Source organism: Hyaena hyaena, unplaced genomic scaffold (genome assembly GCF_003009895.1).
Source record: "Hyaena hyaena isolate Hyena2069 unplaced genomic scaffold, ASM300989v1 scaffold_78, whole genome shotgun sequence".
NCBI lineage: Eukaryota > Metazoa > Chordata > Mammalia > Carnivora > Hyaenidae > Hyaena > Hyaena hyaena.
The window spans coordinates 1,983,367-1,999,532 of NW_024080710.1; the positions used below are offsets into that span (position 1 = coordinate 1,983,367).

Sequence of the window (16,166 nt, forward strand, 5' to 3'; positions counted from 1 at the left end):
TGTAGGGGATGAAAAACATTTCCTCTACCCTCTTAAGTTCTGAATCAGGGACCTGCTAATTAAACTTCTAGAAGACAGAGTAACAGGAGGAAAGGCAGTTAAACCCAGGAGGAGTACACTATGGGACGGTGATTAGGAAATGAATGGTAGATAAGGTTGTTTTAGTCAGGTTTGTCATCCAGACTATGATAAGTGTCTCGCTCTCCTCTTCCTGGTACAGGAGTAGGGGAGGCACCTAAAAGAGGAATTTATTCCCTCCTTGTAGGCAGAAGCGGGAGGAAAGACAGCTCCTTCAGTGTTTGCTGTTTCTCAGTTGCCTGCCCCTTGAAACGGTCAGTGAGCCATGTTGCCATCATCAAGTGGCGTACTTCGGGGGCCACAACCTGATCCTCTCCCCTGTTCACTCCGTTGTCTCATCCGGCTTCCGTCCCCCACTGGCTCCCAGCTCCCCAGCGTCACTTGGTCCTGCTGCCCTCCTGCTCCCATTTCCCTTTACATGCGGCACGACGACAGTGAGGCCTCGCGTTTGGGTGTCTCTGCCCCCCCTTTCGCTCTGCTGGGGCAGGTGCGTGCCTTTCATCTCCATGCCCCAGAGGCTAGCAGAGGGCGGATGCCCAGGAGGCCCCCACGAGCGGATAAGCGAATGCCAGATCAGCCGAATCTGAGGGCCGTGCCGCATGAAAGTGCAGAGCAAGCCGTTTGGTGTTACTCTGCCTTCACCTCCCTTTTGCCGAAGCCCAGCACCAGCTGGGCCCGGAGGCAGACCCGGAAAGAGCCAATAAAAATAACTTTTAAGAATGCGATCTTTTATATTGATTCCTTAAAATCATTACAATAATCATGATGGGAAAAAAAATCCCAACTCTCTAAACCACCTCTGCGCGCTCTTAGAATCAGTACTTCTCGCTTACGTACCCCTCATTGTCCCTCATCCTCCGGACCCTGAAGTGAGATCTGTCGGGAGGGCCTGGCCGTTTCTCTAGGTGCCTCAGATGGGGGACCTAGCAGAGGACAGACGGCCAAATGGAGTCTGAAGAGAACGCTAAGTAACAAGTTGGGGGGAAAAAAAAGTCAGGGACCCTCAGGAGCCCTAGTGTAATAAATCACCTGAGGCTCACACAGCATTCCCGGACAGCACGGGGACCTGACGGGGCCCCCTCGACCTTGACTGCAGATTGCATTAACGTTATGAAAGCGTCTTGTCCGGCTCTCCAGATTGCCCCTTCCATTACCTCACCTCTCTCCTCAATCAATCTTTCAGCCTCAATACTTACCCTTTAAATCAATTCCACTCTGAGAGCCGTCTTGCTAGGTCTCCAGCCTGGCTTTAAACTCCCATTGACTTTTATAAATCAATTGCATTTTAGCTCATAGGCAGCCGCCCCTCCACGCTCTTGGGGTCGCGCTTACAGAGCTGCAGATGGATAAACATTCCCTGGCCAGCTGCAGGGCACACGACCCCAGTGAGCACCGCTAGGGCCAGACGCCCCAGCGGCCGCCCACGGCCATTGCTGCCACAAGCCTATTCAAAGGGCCCTGAGAACAATCGGGTGCGGTAGGTGGGGTTCTCCTAAGTAGACCTTGAGATGAAGATGGTCATGAAGTACTCCTTCAAACAGGAGACACCAGTGAGGAGGTGAGGGAGCAGGACAGAGAACGGTACAAAGCCGGATCAAGGGAGGCGTCGGCCCGAGCCTCCTGGAATTGTGAAGTGTGAGTTACACCTCTTTACCCCCCTGAGTGGTTTCCAACTAGAAATCAGGCTGCAGGGGCTCTCAGGCTCCCACACCCAGGTACTTCCAGTCCTCCCAGGGCCTGGGCAAAGTGGTCTCCGGTAGCCCCAGGGCAGTCTTCCAAAGCAGGCCTGCAGCCCTGAACACGCAGGGAACCCCAGGGAATCCAGCAGAAGAGGTTCCGGCTGTTTTTCAGGTGAGAAATGATGGCCACCTGGGTACAGTGTTTCCATTGATTAATGGCGGAGACCATGGGAGGAGTAGGGGGCAAGGGCTGGAAAGCCCAGGAGTTCAGCTGCAGGCCTGTGACACTGGACGTGTCATGTAGACAGTGTGACAGACAGGTGGCTCTCTGCGTGGGTGCCCTGTGCACATGGATGGTGTTTAAACCCACGAGACAGAAGCAGATCCCGGAGACAGTGAGTGTGGGTAGAGGTCCAAGGACTAGCCCTGGGCAGTGGATGAAGAGGCGGGAAGATGAGACAGCATGGCGGCCAGGAAAGGAGGGGAGGGGTCGGGGAGAGTGGTCTTGGAGCCCCAGGGTAGAAATGGCCCTGGAGGAAGGAGGTTACCAACTGGATCCAGTACTGCCAGGGGTCAAGAAATGGGAGGCCCAACCCGACTCCTGTATTGAGCCACGTGAGGGTCACTGCAGCCTCGATGAGAGTAATTTGGGTGGGACAGAGGTAGGGGAACCTGACTGGGTGGGGTCTAAGAATAACAGGAAGCAGTTGGGGATGAGGAAGAAGCTCTGGAAATGGATGAAGGTGATGGTTCCAGAGCAATGTGAACGTTCCTAATGCCCCTGAATTGTATACTTAAAAATGGCTAAAATGGGAAATTTTATGTTATGTGTATTTTACTATGAAGAAAAGGCATTACGAGAGGAATTGGAGAAAAAGGAATGGAGACACCTTCTCTGAGGTATTTGATAAACAGGAGAAGTTAAACATGTCAGCCCACATACATTCACCCCGTTCCTTTTAATTCCTGCAAAGCGTCTTACATTGTGAATATAGCACAGTTTATTGGGCCATTTTCTGATCCGTGGCCACGTGGGTTTTCCCCGTTTTTAGGGATGACACAGAGGGCTGCAAGGGAATCGCTGTGTGTAACTGCCCGTGAACTCGTGGTTCTTTCTTGTAGGACAGAGACAAGAGGTGGAATTGCTGGGTTATAGACCATCTATGTTTTTAACTTGAATAAATACAGCCCAATTGCCCTCTAGGTAGTGGCTTATAATTACTCACAACCCCATCAACACATGACATTCCCAGACTTTAAAAATATACCTGCCTGAAGGGTACCCAGTGCTCTATTATCTGCTGGCTCTAAGTTGTGTTTCGCTGACTACTACTGAAATTAAGCATCCCTGCACATCTTGATTGTATTTGTGTTTTCTCTTCGGTGCATTTACCTGTTCACTTATTTAATTTCTTCAACTCTGAGAAATGAAAGCTCCCCGTTTGCTGGGTGGGCAAAGGGCGTCAATCAGGGCTTGGTCGGCTGGCCCCGCCTCTCATTTTGCCCTAGCAACACCTTGACGCTGCACAGCGCTTTGCCTTCTCTAATAATGAATGAACCTTTGGGCACTTGAATTCCATATCCTCCACCCAGAGTTCTCATGTATCCCTGGGGTTAAGGACCATAAAGACCTAGGGTACCCACCTCCCTCCTGGAGAACTCTGGGTGCATGAGTGTGTGTGTGTTTGCAAGTGTGTGTCTATGTGTAAGAGTGTATACATGCATGAGTGTAAGAATGCGCATGCGAGTGTGTGAATATGTATGTGTGTGTGTGTTCATGAGGGTGTGCATGCATGAGTGTGTCTTTGCAAGTGTATATGGGGGCTCCCAGAAAACACCAAAGTCTCAGGGTTCTATGCTGAGGAAGTTCTACCTGGAGGAGTTCCATAGATTTGGAAGGCATGGATGAATGAATGAATGAGTGAATGAATGAATGAATGGTTGTGATGTGAGTGAAGGGCGCCCTCCTTCTCCCAAGGTCACAAGCTTGCCCTGGGCCTGCTCCTGGGCCCTCTCCAGAAACCTGTATCAGTTCTGGAACCTCAGAATGTCAGGGCTCTTTGACTTGAAAGCTTCACCTACATATTCACAGAACTGAAGAAGTTGATTCAAGGAAATGCTGAAGGCAGGAACAGTGGTTATTAATAAATCATAACAATGATTATTTTCCTTTCAAGATACTCAGTTGGCCTTATAAGAGGCAGTATCTCTGTGATCCATCAGCTGAGCAAAAGCCTGGGCTGCTTTGGCAGCCTCGGTAGCATCTGCACAGAGTGCCCTCCCTGGTGAACTGAGGCAGCAAAAGCTGGCTTTTCTTCTCTTCTGAGGGAGCCTGGAGCAGTGAAGGCAGGGGTGCCAGCATCTGCTCAGAGAGCAGTGTAGCTTGAGGAGACCCCTTGCCTTTGCCCCAGGCAACAAGGCTTCCCTCCCCCTGCCTGTCCCCTCCACGCCTGCAGCCCTAGGGAGGGAAGTGCCCAGGACCTGGGGACCAGGGCAGAAAACAACCCCCTTCTTTGTCCTGCCACATTGAGGGAACAGCAGGTCCACTCACAGCACAGTGATTTATTTATTTATTGCACAAGCGTGCTGGGCACCTGCTGTCCACCAGTGCCCCGTGCTCTGAGAGCTCAGCCTTCCTGGGCAGACACGCCCGGTCAGACAGTGCCTCACAGACGGGGCCCGGGGCCCGGCCGAGGGCTCCCCAGCACTCCTCAGGGTTGGGGTGCACTGATGAATCACCGAATTTTTGTTGAACTCCTCTATGTGCTGGCCTGGCTCAGGATGCTAGGGCGGGTGTGGAAGGAAGGGCAGGTGCATTCTGGGTCCTTCCAGTCCTATGATCTTATCAGATGAGACAGTTTTAGGCCCCGGTGCAAGAGAAGACAGAAAACAGAACCAGGGATGTGGAGCTAGAACAGTCCATAGAGCCAGATTCCTCAGAGGGTCTTTAGAAGGGTGGAAGGTTCTCCATAACCCTTACAGATTCCCCCAGAAGAGAAGAGTATGCAAATAGAGGAGGCCTGAGCCAACCCACGCTCTCCAGAAATTCTTCACCCATTGGGGTCTTTTCTGTCAAGGCTTATCTTAGAAGTCTCAAGTAATTAAAAAACAAAAGCCTAGGCACTGCTGACTTAACTTTACCACTGAGTCTCAACCCATTAAGGGAATTTTAGAGACAAAGAAACTGAGACCCAGAGAAGTGAACTCCATAACCAGGGGACACATCTGTCCCCTCTCCACCTCAGTCCTCTGTCAGACTCCACCAGAATCCTGGGGTTGTGGTAACCCAACTGTCCAGGTGTCTAGGGCCCCATATAGCCCCGGTCCCTGGAAAGAGATGAGAAATTATCTGCCGAATCCAGCCCTGCTCCAGCCCCTCTACAGCTTGAAATGGTAGGAGAGGTGGAGGAGCAGATACAACCCTTGGAGCAGGGAGGTCCCTCCGGATGCTGCAGGTCCCGTCGGGCACAACCCCCACCTGCCGGCCAGTGGCAGCCCAACCGCCTCTTCCTGCAGAACAGCCAAGGTTGCAGGGCAGAGGCGGAGCACAGTGCAGACCCCGGACATGGTGCTATGGGCACCTGGAAATGGAAGGGCAGCCTTTCCAGGGCTGCGGGATCACTTCCAGGGAAGTATGAAGGCTCATTCAAGATGGGAAGAAGACCCAAGTGACCAAGAGACCTACAAGGACCCCAGCTGCTCCCCCACCTCCAACCATCTCTTCCCACCAGGGACAATGAGTTAAGTGGGCAAAGGGAGCAGGCTGATGCTTTATGCGGAGAGTAAGAGCCTTTGCTCCCCCTGAAAAGCGACCCAGTAACAGGGTGAGCTAAGTCAGTAACTGAGTGTCATTTTATACCTACTGAATTATGGAGTAGGAATATTCAAATTATGATATTTCATGTTGGTGGTTCTGAGGCTCGTGGCACACTAGTACCCTTTTGTGGTGTCATATAGCCACACGTCATTTTGAGAAGGAAGTGTGTAATGGAACCTCACCAGCCAGAAGCCATAGAAAAGACTGTACCCTCTGTCCTGTGAGTTCGCCCCAGGAACCCATCTTCAGGAAACACCTCTGCACAGAGACATCTGCTGCACCATTTCCATGATCAGAATCCTCACGGTCATGGTAACCAGTTACTGGGCGCCATGTCCATGCCAAGCACTCTGCCAGACTTGGCCATCTCTTGCCCTTCACCTCGCCCTGCAGGGTCAGGTATCCCCTCCTCAGCTTGCTAATCAGCACGCTGAGGCAGACAATTCACAGAGCTGGCCATGATCTGAACCCAACCCTGTATTTCTTCAACCAGATCCCGTTGTCTGTTTAATTAAAGAAGTAACACTGGAGGGAGTCCAAACACCCAGCAATGAGGGAATCTTTAGGTAACTCACGGGGATAGTAAACAGCCACAGAAGTAATGGAGGGAAGTAGACTTTAATCTAGTATACATCAATACGTATGAAGACCAGGACCCACAGAAATGTGGAGAGCAAAGGTGTAGAGCAGCCACTAAGTGCAAGAGCAAATGAAGCTCAGCGCTTGGCCCAGGGCTTCAGACAGGGGCTGCTTTCCTGGAAGAAGGAGCTGAGCGATGCCACCTGACTCCTCTGATTTGCCTTTGCTCTAGTTTCTGGGGAAGACCCTCTATCTGCAGGGATCGCCAGTCCCCTTTCTAGGCATTGGGATGAGCCTGGAAAAAGCCTGCTTGCTCTCTGGGCCAAAGCACAGCTAAGACAAGGCTGGAACATTCAACACATTCCTCACCACAACCAAGGGACGGCAACAGGGAATCAAGGTGGAGAAGACACAGACTGACATAGTCTGAGTTGTCACAGCTGTGACAGGGTGTCACAGCTGTCAGGGTGGCAGAGAGAATGGTGTGTCCTTTTAATCCCCCACCATCAGTGGGCTGGCCTCTTCTAGAGCAGGACCCACAGGGGTAGATTCAAGATTATTCCCAGGCCATATGTCACTCAAGGTGAATCTGGGGACCACCAGGCTATACAGTCTCCTGGATAGCAGCTGAGCATCATGTCACATTTAATATCATGTTAAGACACACACTTGCTTAGTAATTAGGGTGAGTTAAGTAGCCTGTGATATTTGACAAGCATGACTTGCATCCATTCCCTGAGCAGCACACGGTAAGAACCATGTAGAACTGAACAAGACATCATGTCCTCCCTTCCACGTGCCCCCGTATGGGGGGCAACCACAGAGGTAATTACCAGCCGTGGGTCACGTGTGCTAACAGAGGGGGGAAATGACTCTCTGGAGAGGATTCAGAAGAAAGGTTCTGTGGAAGAAGTGTTTGAGTTGGATCTTGAAGGATGCCTAGGAGCTCACCAAGCAGCCAAAGCCAGAGCTTGAGTGAGAAGGGGCTGGAAGAAAGGTCCAGTTTACTGGGAAAACATGGGCAAAGGGTAGGCCAGGCGTAGGGAACTGTGGCCACTAGAGCAACAGGAGGAGCTTACACACACACACACACACACACACACACACACACACACACAGAATCACCGATATAATGCCAGACCATGGGGCGCAGGGAACATGCCTTTCCAAACAGAAGTTAGGATCTGTGGTTTAAGAATTACAAGTGTGATTCCATTTACAAGAACTGTCCTTCCAAAGGCCAGGATGGTCCCTCCTGGTGACCACTGCGGCAATATCCTTGCTACTGGCCAGAGAGGGGAGAGGTGCTTTACCTGAGACAGAGGAGAAAGAGGGAGATGATGGTATAGAAGAGCCTTGGTAGGAGACAAGGACCCAGCCATCATGTGAAGGGCAGTACCAGTTCTGGCAGAGTGTCAGGCAGTGTCAGGTGGGGAGCAGAGGGAACCCTCAGGCAGAGGGCTTATGGGCACTTATGGACTCTGAGGTGGGAGAGATGGCCCCTTTGCCCTCCAGGGATCCATTAACAAGTTACAACAAACGGCTGGAGCAGAGACCCCGCTCCCCAGGCCCACTCTACCAGGATGAGCCCGGGGAAGCAGCAGGGTGACTCTGGGGGCTTCTGGGCAATGGTGTCCAAGTCTGATGCTGCCAGAGAAGGGGTGCCCTGAAGAAACCAGGGAGGAGGGCTGATGGGGCCAGCTCCCTTGGGGACTGAGTAACAGAAACCCTGATGGAATGTGAGCTCCAGGAGGACCTAGATTTTTTTTATCTATTCCTTATTTCACTGCTTTATTCCCAGAACCTAGAACACTAACTGACACATATAGGGACTCAATAAATAGCTGCTGAATGAATAAATGGGTTAACTGTTGAACAAATGGAAAGATGATGGATGGGTGGAAGGAAGGAAGGAAAGATGGATGGCAGGAAGGAAGGAAGAATGGATGGGAGGAAAGGAAGATGGATAGATGGATGGGTATATAGATGGATGGAAGGAAGGAAGGAACAAACGAAGGAAGGAACGAAGGAAGGAAGGATGGATTCATGGCTAGACAGATGCATGCATGCATTAGTGAGTAGGTGGATGCATGGATGCATGCATGGATGCATGGATGGATGACCAAACTGGGGAAACGCAAAAGCTAAGGACCTAGAGACATAGCAGAAACTAACTAAGCAGGCAGGAGCACCTGGGTGGCTCAGTCTGTTAAGCGTCCCACTTTGGCTCAGGTCGTGATCTCATGGTTCGTGGGTTCGAGCCCCACATTGGGCTCCGTGCTGACAGCTCAGAGCCTGGCGCCTGCTTCAGATTCTGTGTTTCCCTCTCTCTCTGATGCTCCCCCACTCACACTGTCTCTCTCTCAGAAATAAATAAAACATTTAAAAAATTTTTAAAAAGAAACTAAGCAGGTCTGCTGTGCACCTATCCCACGTGGATAACCTTAGGCTGTTGCTGCTGAGGTGTTGCAGTCCATGCCCCTCTGTGCCCAGGGGGGATATGCCAAGCATGATCATGCCCTGGTGGCCTAGGCTCCCATGCCCTAGACCCAGGGCAGTGGGGATGCCAGGATGGGGCAAGGACTGACAACAGACATGTATCCTTCATACTCATTGTGTGTTTTCCTGGCTTCTAGCCCGCTCCAAAAGCCTGGTGATGGGGGAGCAGAGCCGGAGCCCTGGGCGGCCACCCTGCCCCCACAGGCTGGGCCCCATACTGAAGGAGGGCTGGCTGAAGAAGCAGAGGAGCATCATGAAGAACTGGCAGCAGCGCTGGTTCGTGCTGCGTGGGGATCAGCTTTTCTACTACAAGGACAAAGATGAGACCAAGCCGCAGGTGAGAAGCATGTGTCTTGTGTCCTGGGCACCACGGTGGGGTCCAAGGGAGGGTAAACTAGGCCCAGGAGAGGGGAGAAGGCGGAGATCCTCCTGTCAGGACTTCCATTCCTCAAGGCCCCAAGCCACTGACTTCACTCACAGTGTCACTTCACCAGGATTTCCAAAGTGATTGCTACTCCCAGCCCCCGTGTTCCTGGTATCACCGCTTGTTTTATGGCCGCAGCCTCAGCAGTGCAAATGTCTCCACATACTGTGGGTAGGGAGCCTCTCCACACAGCTTAAGGAATCAAGTCTTCTCTGCGTTCCTTTCAGTGTCTTGGTGACATTCCTGTTACTTCTGCTCTCCAGGGACGTGGGTACCCAAGACAAATGTAACCCCAAACTGAAATCTGGCTCACTGTGGAACCCCGTGTCCAATGCCTCTGCCTCTCAGCAGCTCTCTTGCTCTCCACCAGTACTACAAGATCCACTTGATCTGAGGTCGGGTGGGTGGGAGCCTGTGCACATCTCAGCAGTTCCCACAGTGTAGTGGTGGGGCCTTGGGGGTGCAGAGAGGGTGCTCAGTGACGGGCAAGGTAGGAGGGATCTGGGCACAGTACAGGGTCACATGGACATCACTGTGAGATGACCTTCCCACCTCTCTTTCAATTCTTCTGAGTCTATCAAGGAGGAAGCGTCAGTTGGGTACAGACATGTGTTTCGCCGTCTTCAGCATTTGGGATCCTCCCTTAAAGAATGGGGACAGGAACGGGGGCAGGAAGGAGCTGGCCTCATCTCAGAGCCTGCAGTGGCAATAGCGCACACGTTCTGTCTTCACTGTATCATCCTAATGGTTAACTTCTGTTTGTGAAAAGTGGTACCGGGTTCCATTCATGACAATGATATCATGTTTTCCCCTCTACAATATATCTAAGTTAAAATTGAAAAGTGTCGCACAGCAGTATGAATGTACTTAGTCCTCCTGAACTGTACACTTAAAAATGGTTAAAACTTTGGGGCACCTGGGTAGCTCTGTCAGTTTAGTGTCCAACTTTGGCTCAGGTCATGATCTCACATGTGAGTCTGAGCCCCGCATGGGGCTCTGTGCTGACAGCTCAGATCTGTGTCTGTGTCTCCCTCTCTCTCTACCCCTTTGGATTCTGTGTCTTTGGATTCCGTATCCCTGTCTCTCTCTCTGCTCCTCCCCTGTACTCTCTCTCAAAAATAAACAATTAAAAACAATGTAAAATCAATCAATCAATCAATAAAAATGGTTAAAATGCTGTTACATGTTATGCATACTTTACCAGAATAAAAAAATAACTACTGAGTGAGACTGTTAAAGGAAAACTTTTCCATAGACGATAGCACCGAGGAGAGGTAGGGAGGACACAAATCACAAAGGGGGATCTGAACTACAGCTTAGGAAACCCTGATCTTGTCTATACTCCCCAGTTTCATAAGGAAGGAACACAGCTCCCAGGGAGGCTGAGTGGGACAAGCAGAAACTTTGGAGTCAGGCAGGTTTGAATTTGATCTGCATTAAGTCTAGCATGCTAGCTTTATGACTTGGGACAAGTTACTTTGTTTTTGCCTTTGGTTTTATCACTGCTAAATGGAGACATTGTTCCCTATGCCACAGAAATGTGCTAAGGATCAGACTGTCACAATACACATATCTGATTGCAAATTCTAGCACATGGGCTACCTAAGTCTGGGTACCCTCATGCTTTCTCAGCCCTGCCTTTGCCTTGCTCCCCACCTCTCCAGCCCTACCGCTGAGCCCACTCCTCACACTGGGCAGCACACTCCTGGCTTGCCCACCACCATTTGCCTTCTGGCCTTTACTTTTTGTGTTCCAGCCCAGCCTTGGCCCTTCATAACGATGTCTTGGCTTTCCTGGCTGACCTATTAGTGACTCTTACATATGACTTGTCAGGTCACTCTGAGACTATGAAAGTTTCCAGGGTCCCTAGCCTCTTAGAGCCCTGTTTGTGGCCCCTCCTGTCTTCCCCTCCTGGCCCAGCCCCTGGCACCATCTCCAGGGAGAACTACATGTTGATGCTAGGCGAGTCCAGGGGACTAAAGGACCACACTCAAGGGACCCAGGCCATGTGTGGACCCCTGCCACGGGCTTCCCCACATACTCCTTCCATCTCCCATCAGCTGCAGCTCCATGAGGAAGCTGTGTCTTCCAGATTTGCTGAACCAGACACTCCCCTCCCTCACCTGTCATCTTTTCCAGACTTCAGTGGCGTCTAGTGGAAACGACTAATAAAATGGTGGTGTCAACATCCCCAGCCACCAGCCTGGAGGAGCCTGGGGCCCAATCCAAACTAAACCAGGGCATTCATTGCCAGGGAGCCATTGGGAGACACTGTCTCCCAACAGATGCCCACATCATGCCCAGGGCCCCTGTTTTGGCCTCTCTGCACCTGGCTGACATTCCCAATCCTTGTGGGACACTATCGCTTCCCATAATTCCCTTCCCCCGCAAGTCTGATGGTAGCCTGTTATGCAAGTCCCCAGTCTCAAGGAGACTGTTGGTTAAATTGGACTCATTTAGCTTATACTGCATGATCTCAAACCTACGTGCCTGCTGGCAAAATAGCCCACACATTTCCACTTAATTGCATGAACTACATGTAATGGACTAATTCCCAATATCTGGTTCCTGGAAAAATGTGCCCTGCTCACTGTTTACAGTGACAGAAGTGCCCAGGCAGTAAGCACCCTCCTGACAGACAGCCTGTCATCTGTCTAGCAGATGTAATTGTCGAGAGGAGGGATGTCCGGCTACCCCTGATGCTGCCCAGAGCACATAATGCGTGATGAGGATGACTCTCGGCCCATATTCTGGTTCTCTCTCAGGGCCCATATCGTGCCCCTTCTCACTAGCAGGAGGGTCAGCGGGGAACAGACGAACTAGAAACGGGGAAATTCAAGATGGAGGAGAAGAGGCTGTATGAGCTCACGTGGGAAGACGAGGCAAAAGTGCTTTAGGACAGAACCTGGAAGTGTGCCCCTGTCCCTGCTGCTTTCCCAGGATGTGCCCCTGATGGTTTCTCCAGCAGACAGACGTTGTGGTTGCTAATAGAAGATTCCAGGGTTTTGCATCTTAGTGGTTTTAGCTGATGCTGGAAATGTTTCTTGAGCCATGAAACCTCCTACCACATTCTTTATTGGGCAGCCTGGTCTGGCAGAAGGCCCACTTTTAGTCTAGTGAACTAGCATCCAAGCCCTTCACTTCTGGGTCTCTTGGTTTTGAAGAGAAAAGGAACAGGATAGAAAACAGCAAGTATAACCTCCAAAACATACGATGGAGAAAATGATCAGTTCAACAAATGGGCAGAAAATGGGGGGAAGAAAAAAAAAAACAAGAGGGAAAGGTAAATAGAAAATAAAACATAAGCAAATAGGATGGCAAGGATTAGGGACCAAGAGTCATCATAACAAACGTGACGAGGGTCAGATTTGTCGGTCTGTTAAATGACAGAAAGTGGAAGACTGGCTTTGAAAAAGAGCACAAGCCAGAAAGGATGAAAAACAAAACAGTGGAGACAAGATAAGCCAGCAAGTGCAAGCAGAAAGAGAGCAGATTTAGCAACATCAAAATCAAATATAATAGAATTCCAGGTGACGGGGACAAAGGGAAATATTTCATAATAATATAAATAACACACCGAGAAAATAGATCAGCTGTGAACTTTTATGCTCATTATGACATAGCTTTGAAGGATACATTACCAAAGAAAACCAATACTCATTGTTCTCCATTTTTTTTCCAAAAAGTGAAATGACAGGGACACGTTCATTGACTGTGGGGCAAAAGAAGACTTCTAAGAACAAAACAATAGTGAGTGAGGGTGTGCATGCAAGAGGGAGAGAAGTTCTATACATGTGGGAATGAAACACACACTTCATAATACCTCCTAAAGTAATAAGGAGATCAAAGTTAAATCAGACTTCTAGTTAAGGATGACTAGATTTAAAAAACCCCACAACTCCGGTGACGAGCACTGAAGGGCGCTTTTGAAGGTGTGAACACACCTTGGGGGAAGGGACGGGGGAGACAGCCGCCACATGCATCCCGGATGCTAGAAAACAGACGGGTGAGACGCGGCTGATTCAGCAGACCCTGGAGAGCTGCTGTCCAAGCCAGCGCTAGGACAGCACAGAAGTCTGTCTGGTTTGCAAAGCAGCGCCCCCTCACTTCCCACCAAAGATTCAGGGATTGGGAAGACCAGACGTCTCTGGAAATGAGGGCAAGAGAGGAGCCAGACACAGGAGAACGGGTGGAAGGGCAGCTTAGAAAACAACTAGGTCGCAGATGTCCTGAACAACCTCACGGGAAGCCTCACTGCCTTCCATCCTGAGGCGTCGCCGTGGAGCTGGTTCTCCGGGAGGGGCGGGAGCGGCGCACTGCAGGCTGAAGGTGCTGGCCCTGCTGGAGCACGAGACAGGGGTTGACGGGCTCCAGTTACTTAGGCCCCCCACCCCCCGCCCCACTCTCCATCCCACATGTGGCGCCCAGGCCCCAGCAGTCAGGAACAGCCCTCAGGAAGGACATGAAGAACTTTCGCTGAAGAATCTGACAGGCCAGGAAAAAAACACAAAATATACCGACAGCAGAGCTTCCCCAGGGAAGCAGCCCTGGCCCATCTCTCTGCATTGGCCTGTCATGTAGACAGTTCCTCATGGCCCCTCATACAGCTTCTGGTCCACTGTTCACAGAGCCATTCCTAGCGGGGGCGAAGAGGTTTGGGTCACTACCCATTTAAGGAAAGAATCTCATGTGAAGGACAGACACATACACAGGAAAGGAAGGAAGGAAGAGAGAGAGAGAGAGAGAGAGAGAAAGAAAGAAAGAAAGAAAGAAAGAAAGAAAGAAAGAAAGAAAGAAAGAAAGAAAGAAGTGAAGGTAGAAAACAGGAAAGAAAGGAAGGAAGAGGGAAAGAAGAGAAAGAAAGGTGGAAAGGAGGAAAGAAAGAAAGTGGAGAAGAGGGAAGGAAAGAAGGGAAAAAGGAGTAAGAAGGAACAAAAACCATGCAGAGTTGGGGGGGAACATTTATATGAAACTATGCAGAACACCCTCAGAGACAGATCGCTAAAATGGACAGTCCGAAAACAAACCAGTTCCCAGAATCCAGAAATAAAATATCAGAAATGAAACCCCAAAGAAAGAGTTGGAGGAAAAACATAACACAATCTCCCAGAAAGAAGACAGGAACAACCAGAGGAAAAGAGGAGAGGTAGTCCAACATCTGAATGGGAGGAGTTCTAGAAAGAGGGGAGACAGGAATCCTTAGATGCTTCTACATAATTAGATCTCCAGGAGGAGAGTATAAACCCTAACTGCAGTGACCAGCTCACTGTCGAGGTGCAGGAAGCCATCTAGGGGCAGGGAGGTGAATAAAGCCAAATCTCCGCCTCCCATGCTGGGAATTCCATAGATCATACCTAGAATTTTAATTCAAGACATAGCAATGTAAGCATACTATTTTGAAATGAACATAAGAAATGAAAGAGAAAAGCCCCATCAGAAAGAGCTGGAAACAGTGACTGAGATTCAGACAACGTGGAATTGCTGCCTTATGCCAAGCCTTATGGGACTATTTGATTCGTCCAACTGTGTTGAGATATAACCTTAACTAAAAAAGTGGGTGAAACAAACTGAAATAATTAGCTGGGGAGTTTTCAGAATACAGGCTGCAGGGAGGGTGGGGGCACGCAGAGTGAGGTGGTGACCAAAACACTCAGGATTTATCTGCATCCTTTTCACTTCTTACAGTGAGACTGTATTCATTGATATCCGTATTTTACAATGTTTTTAATTAAGACAAGAAAAGAGAATCTAAAACCAATAAAGGAGTGTGGCAGGGACGCAGCCCTAGGAGTTCTTCAGGGAACCAGAAGGGGGATCAGCCGAGGGTTCAGAGGGCTCCCGCTTCTAGACAGAGCCACCCAGCCCAGGCACCCTCTGCAGAGCTGACCTGGCACAATGGAGGTGCTCAGAAAATGCATTTAAAGAGCACCTGGGTGGGCGTGGGGGTGTCTGGCATCTCACGCCCAAGAAGAAGCTCAGAGTCTCTGAAGTCCAAGTGTGAGGCTCATCGCATTGGCAGGAACACAGACGAAGAACGGGATGTGGAAGGGCTTGGTTGCCACGTGCGGGAGCCTGCGTCCTTATTCTGTCAACAGTGTTGGGGGGCTCTGAAGGTTTGGGGGCTCAGACTTGGCCCTCAGAGCTCTGAGAAGGAAGTCTTCCAGCAACAGGACAGGCAGAGGTTGGGAGGGGGCCAGGCTGGAGGCAGAATGACCATTCAGATGCGGCTCTTGTCCTGACATTGGGTGTGGTCTAGAAAACCATGGTGTGCAGGAGCAAGGAGGTGGGGAGCCTTGGGAGCTGAAGGGGAGAAGGCGTGACAGGTGACAGCTGCAGCCTGGGGTGACAGAGCCTCAAATCTACGCCCCGGGTTGGCTGAGGCACCTGCAGGCATTAGCAGAAGTGATTTAAAAATTGTCTGGAGAACAGGCTGGGTTTGGTTTTGTTTTTTCCAAGGGGAGAAGTGATGGGAAGCTCGGCCGTAGGAGAGGAGATTGATTTAAAGTTTGATTTAATTTCGAGTAAAAGCTTGGAGTTGGGAGGAGGAAAGACAAGATGGATGGGAAAGCAGATGCACTTCTAGGAGCAAACATTAACATTGGACAGTCAGAAGCCAGAAATCTTAAAGAACAAGGAAACCTCTGGAGGGGGAAGAAAGGCCATCTGACCCTAGAGCTTGAAGGTCACGGGGAATGTGCCAGCATGCGGCCAGTCGGCCCTAGCCTCCACCTTGACTCACCAAATGCATACATCAAAGGAAAAACAGTGCTGTTATGAGCTGGTTCCTCGGATCCCTGCCCCTGGGGAGGTGCCTGGATTTTTCGGATGAGGCAATGGGGGCTGGCATCAGGCCAGTGTGATGGGTACCCTGCCATAGCACCTGAAGTCTGACACGTGCAATAGGACCGCTAGGAGGCAGCTCTTTGCTGTGCTGCTTAATGTCTGCCCGTGGAACCTCTCAAATTGGCATGTGTCAGACTCCACCCAGCACAGCCCTTATCTCAGCCCTGTCTGGGGCCATAATCAAGATGCTGTCAGGCTGGTCAGAGCCCATCCCCTGCTCACAGCAAGGCAGAGAGCATCAGACACT

At 50.5% G+C, this 16,166-nt stretch overlaps 1 protein-coding gene across 2 annotated transcripts in view; it reads left to right on the plus strand.

Moving 5' to 3' along the window:
- The window catches only part of ARHGAP22 (Rho GTPase activating protein 22), a 169,327-nt gene that overhangs the window by 44,190 nt on the left and 108,971 nt on the right, over positions 1-16,166 (plus strand). For both annotated transcript variants that reach the window (XM_039233763.1, XM_039233764.1), the window contains exon 2: positions 8,790-8,989. In XM_039233763.1, coding sequence (XP_039089694.1) covers positions 8,790-8,989 — 200 coding nt within the window. The remainder of the gene's footprint in view (positions 1-8,789; positions 8,990-16,166) is intronic.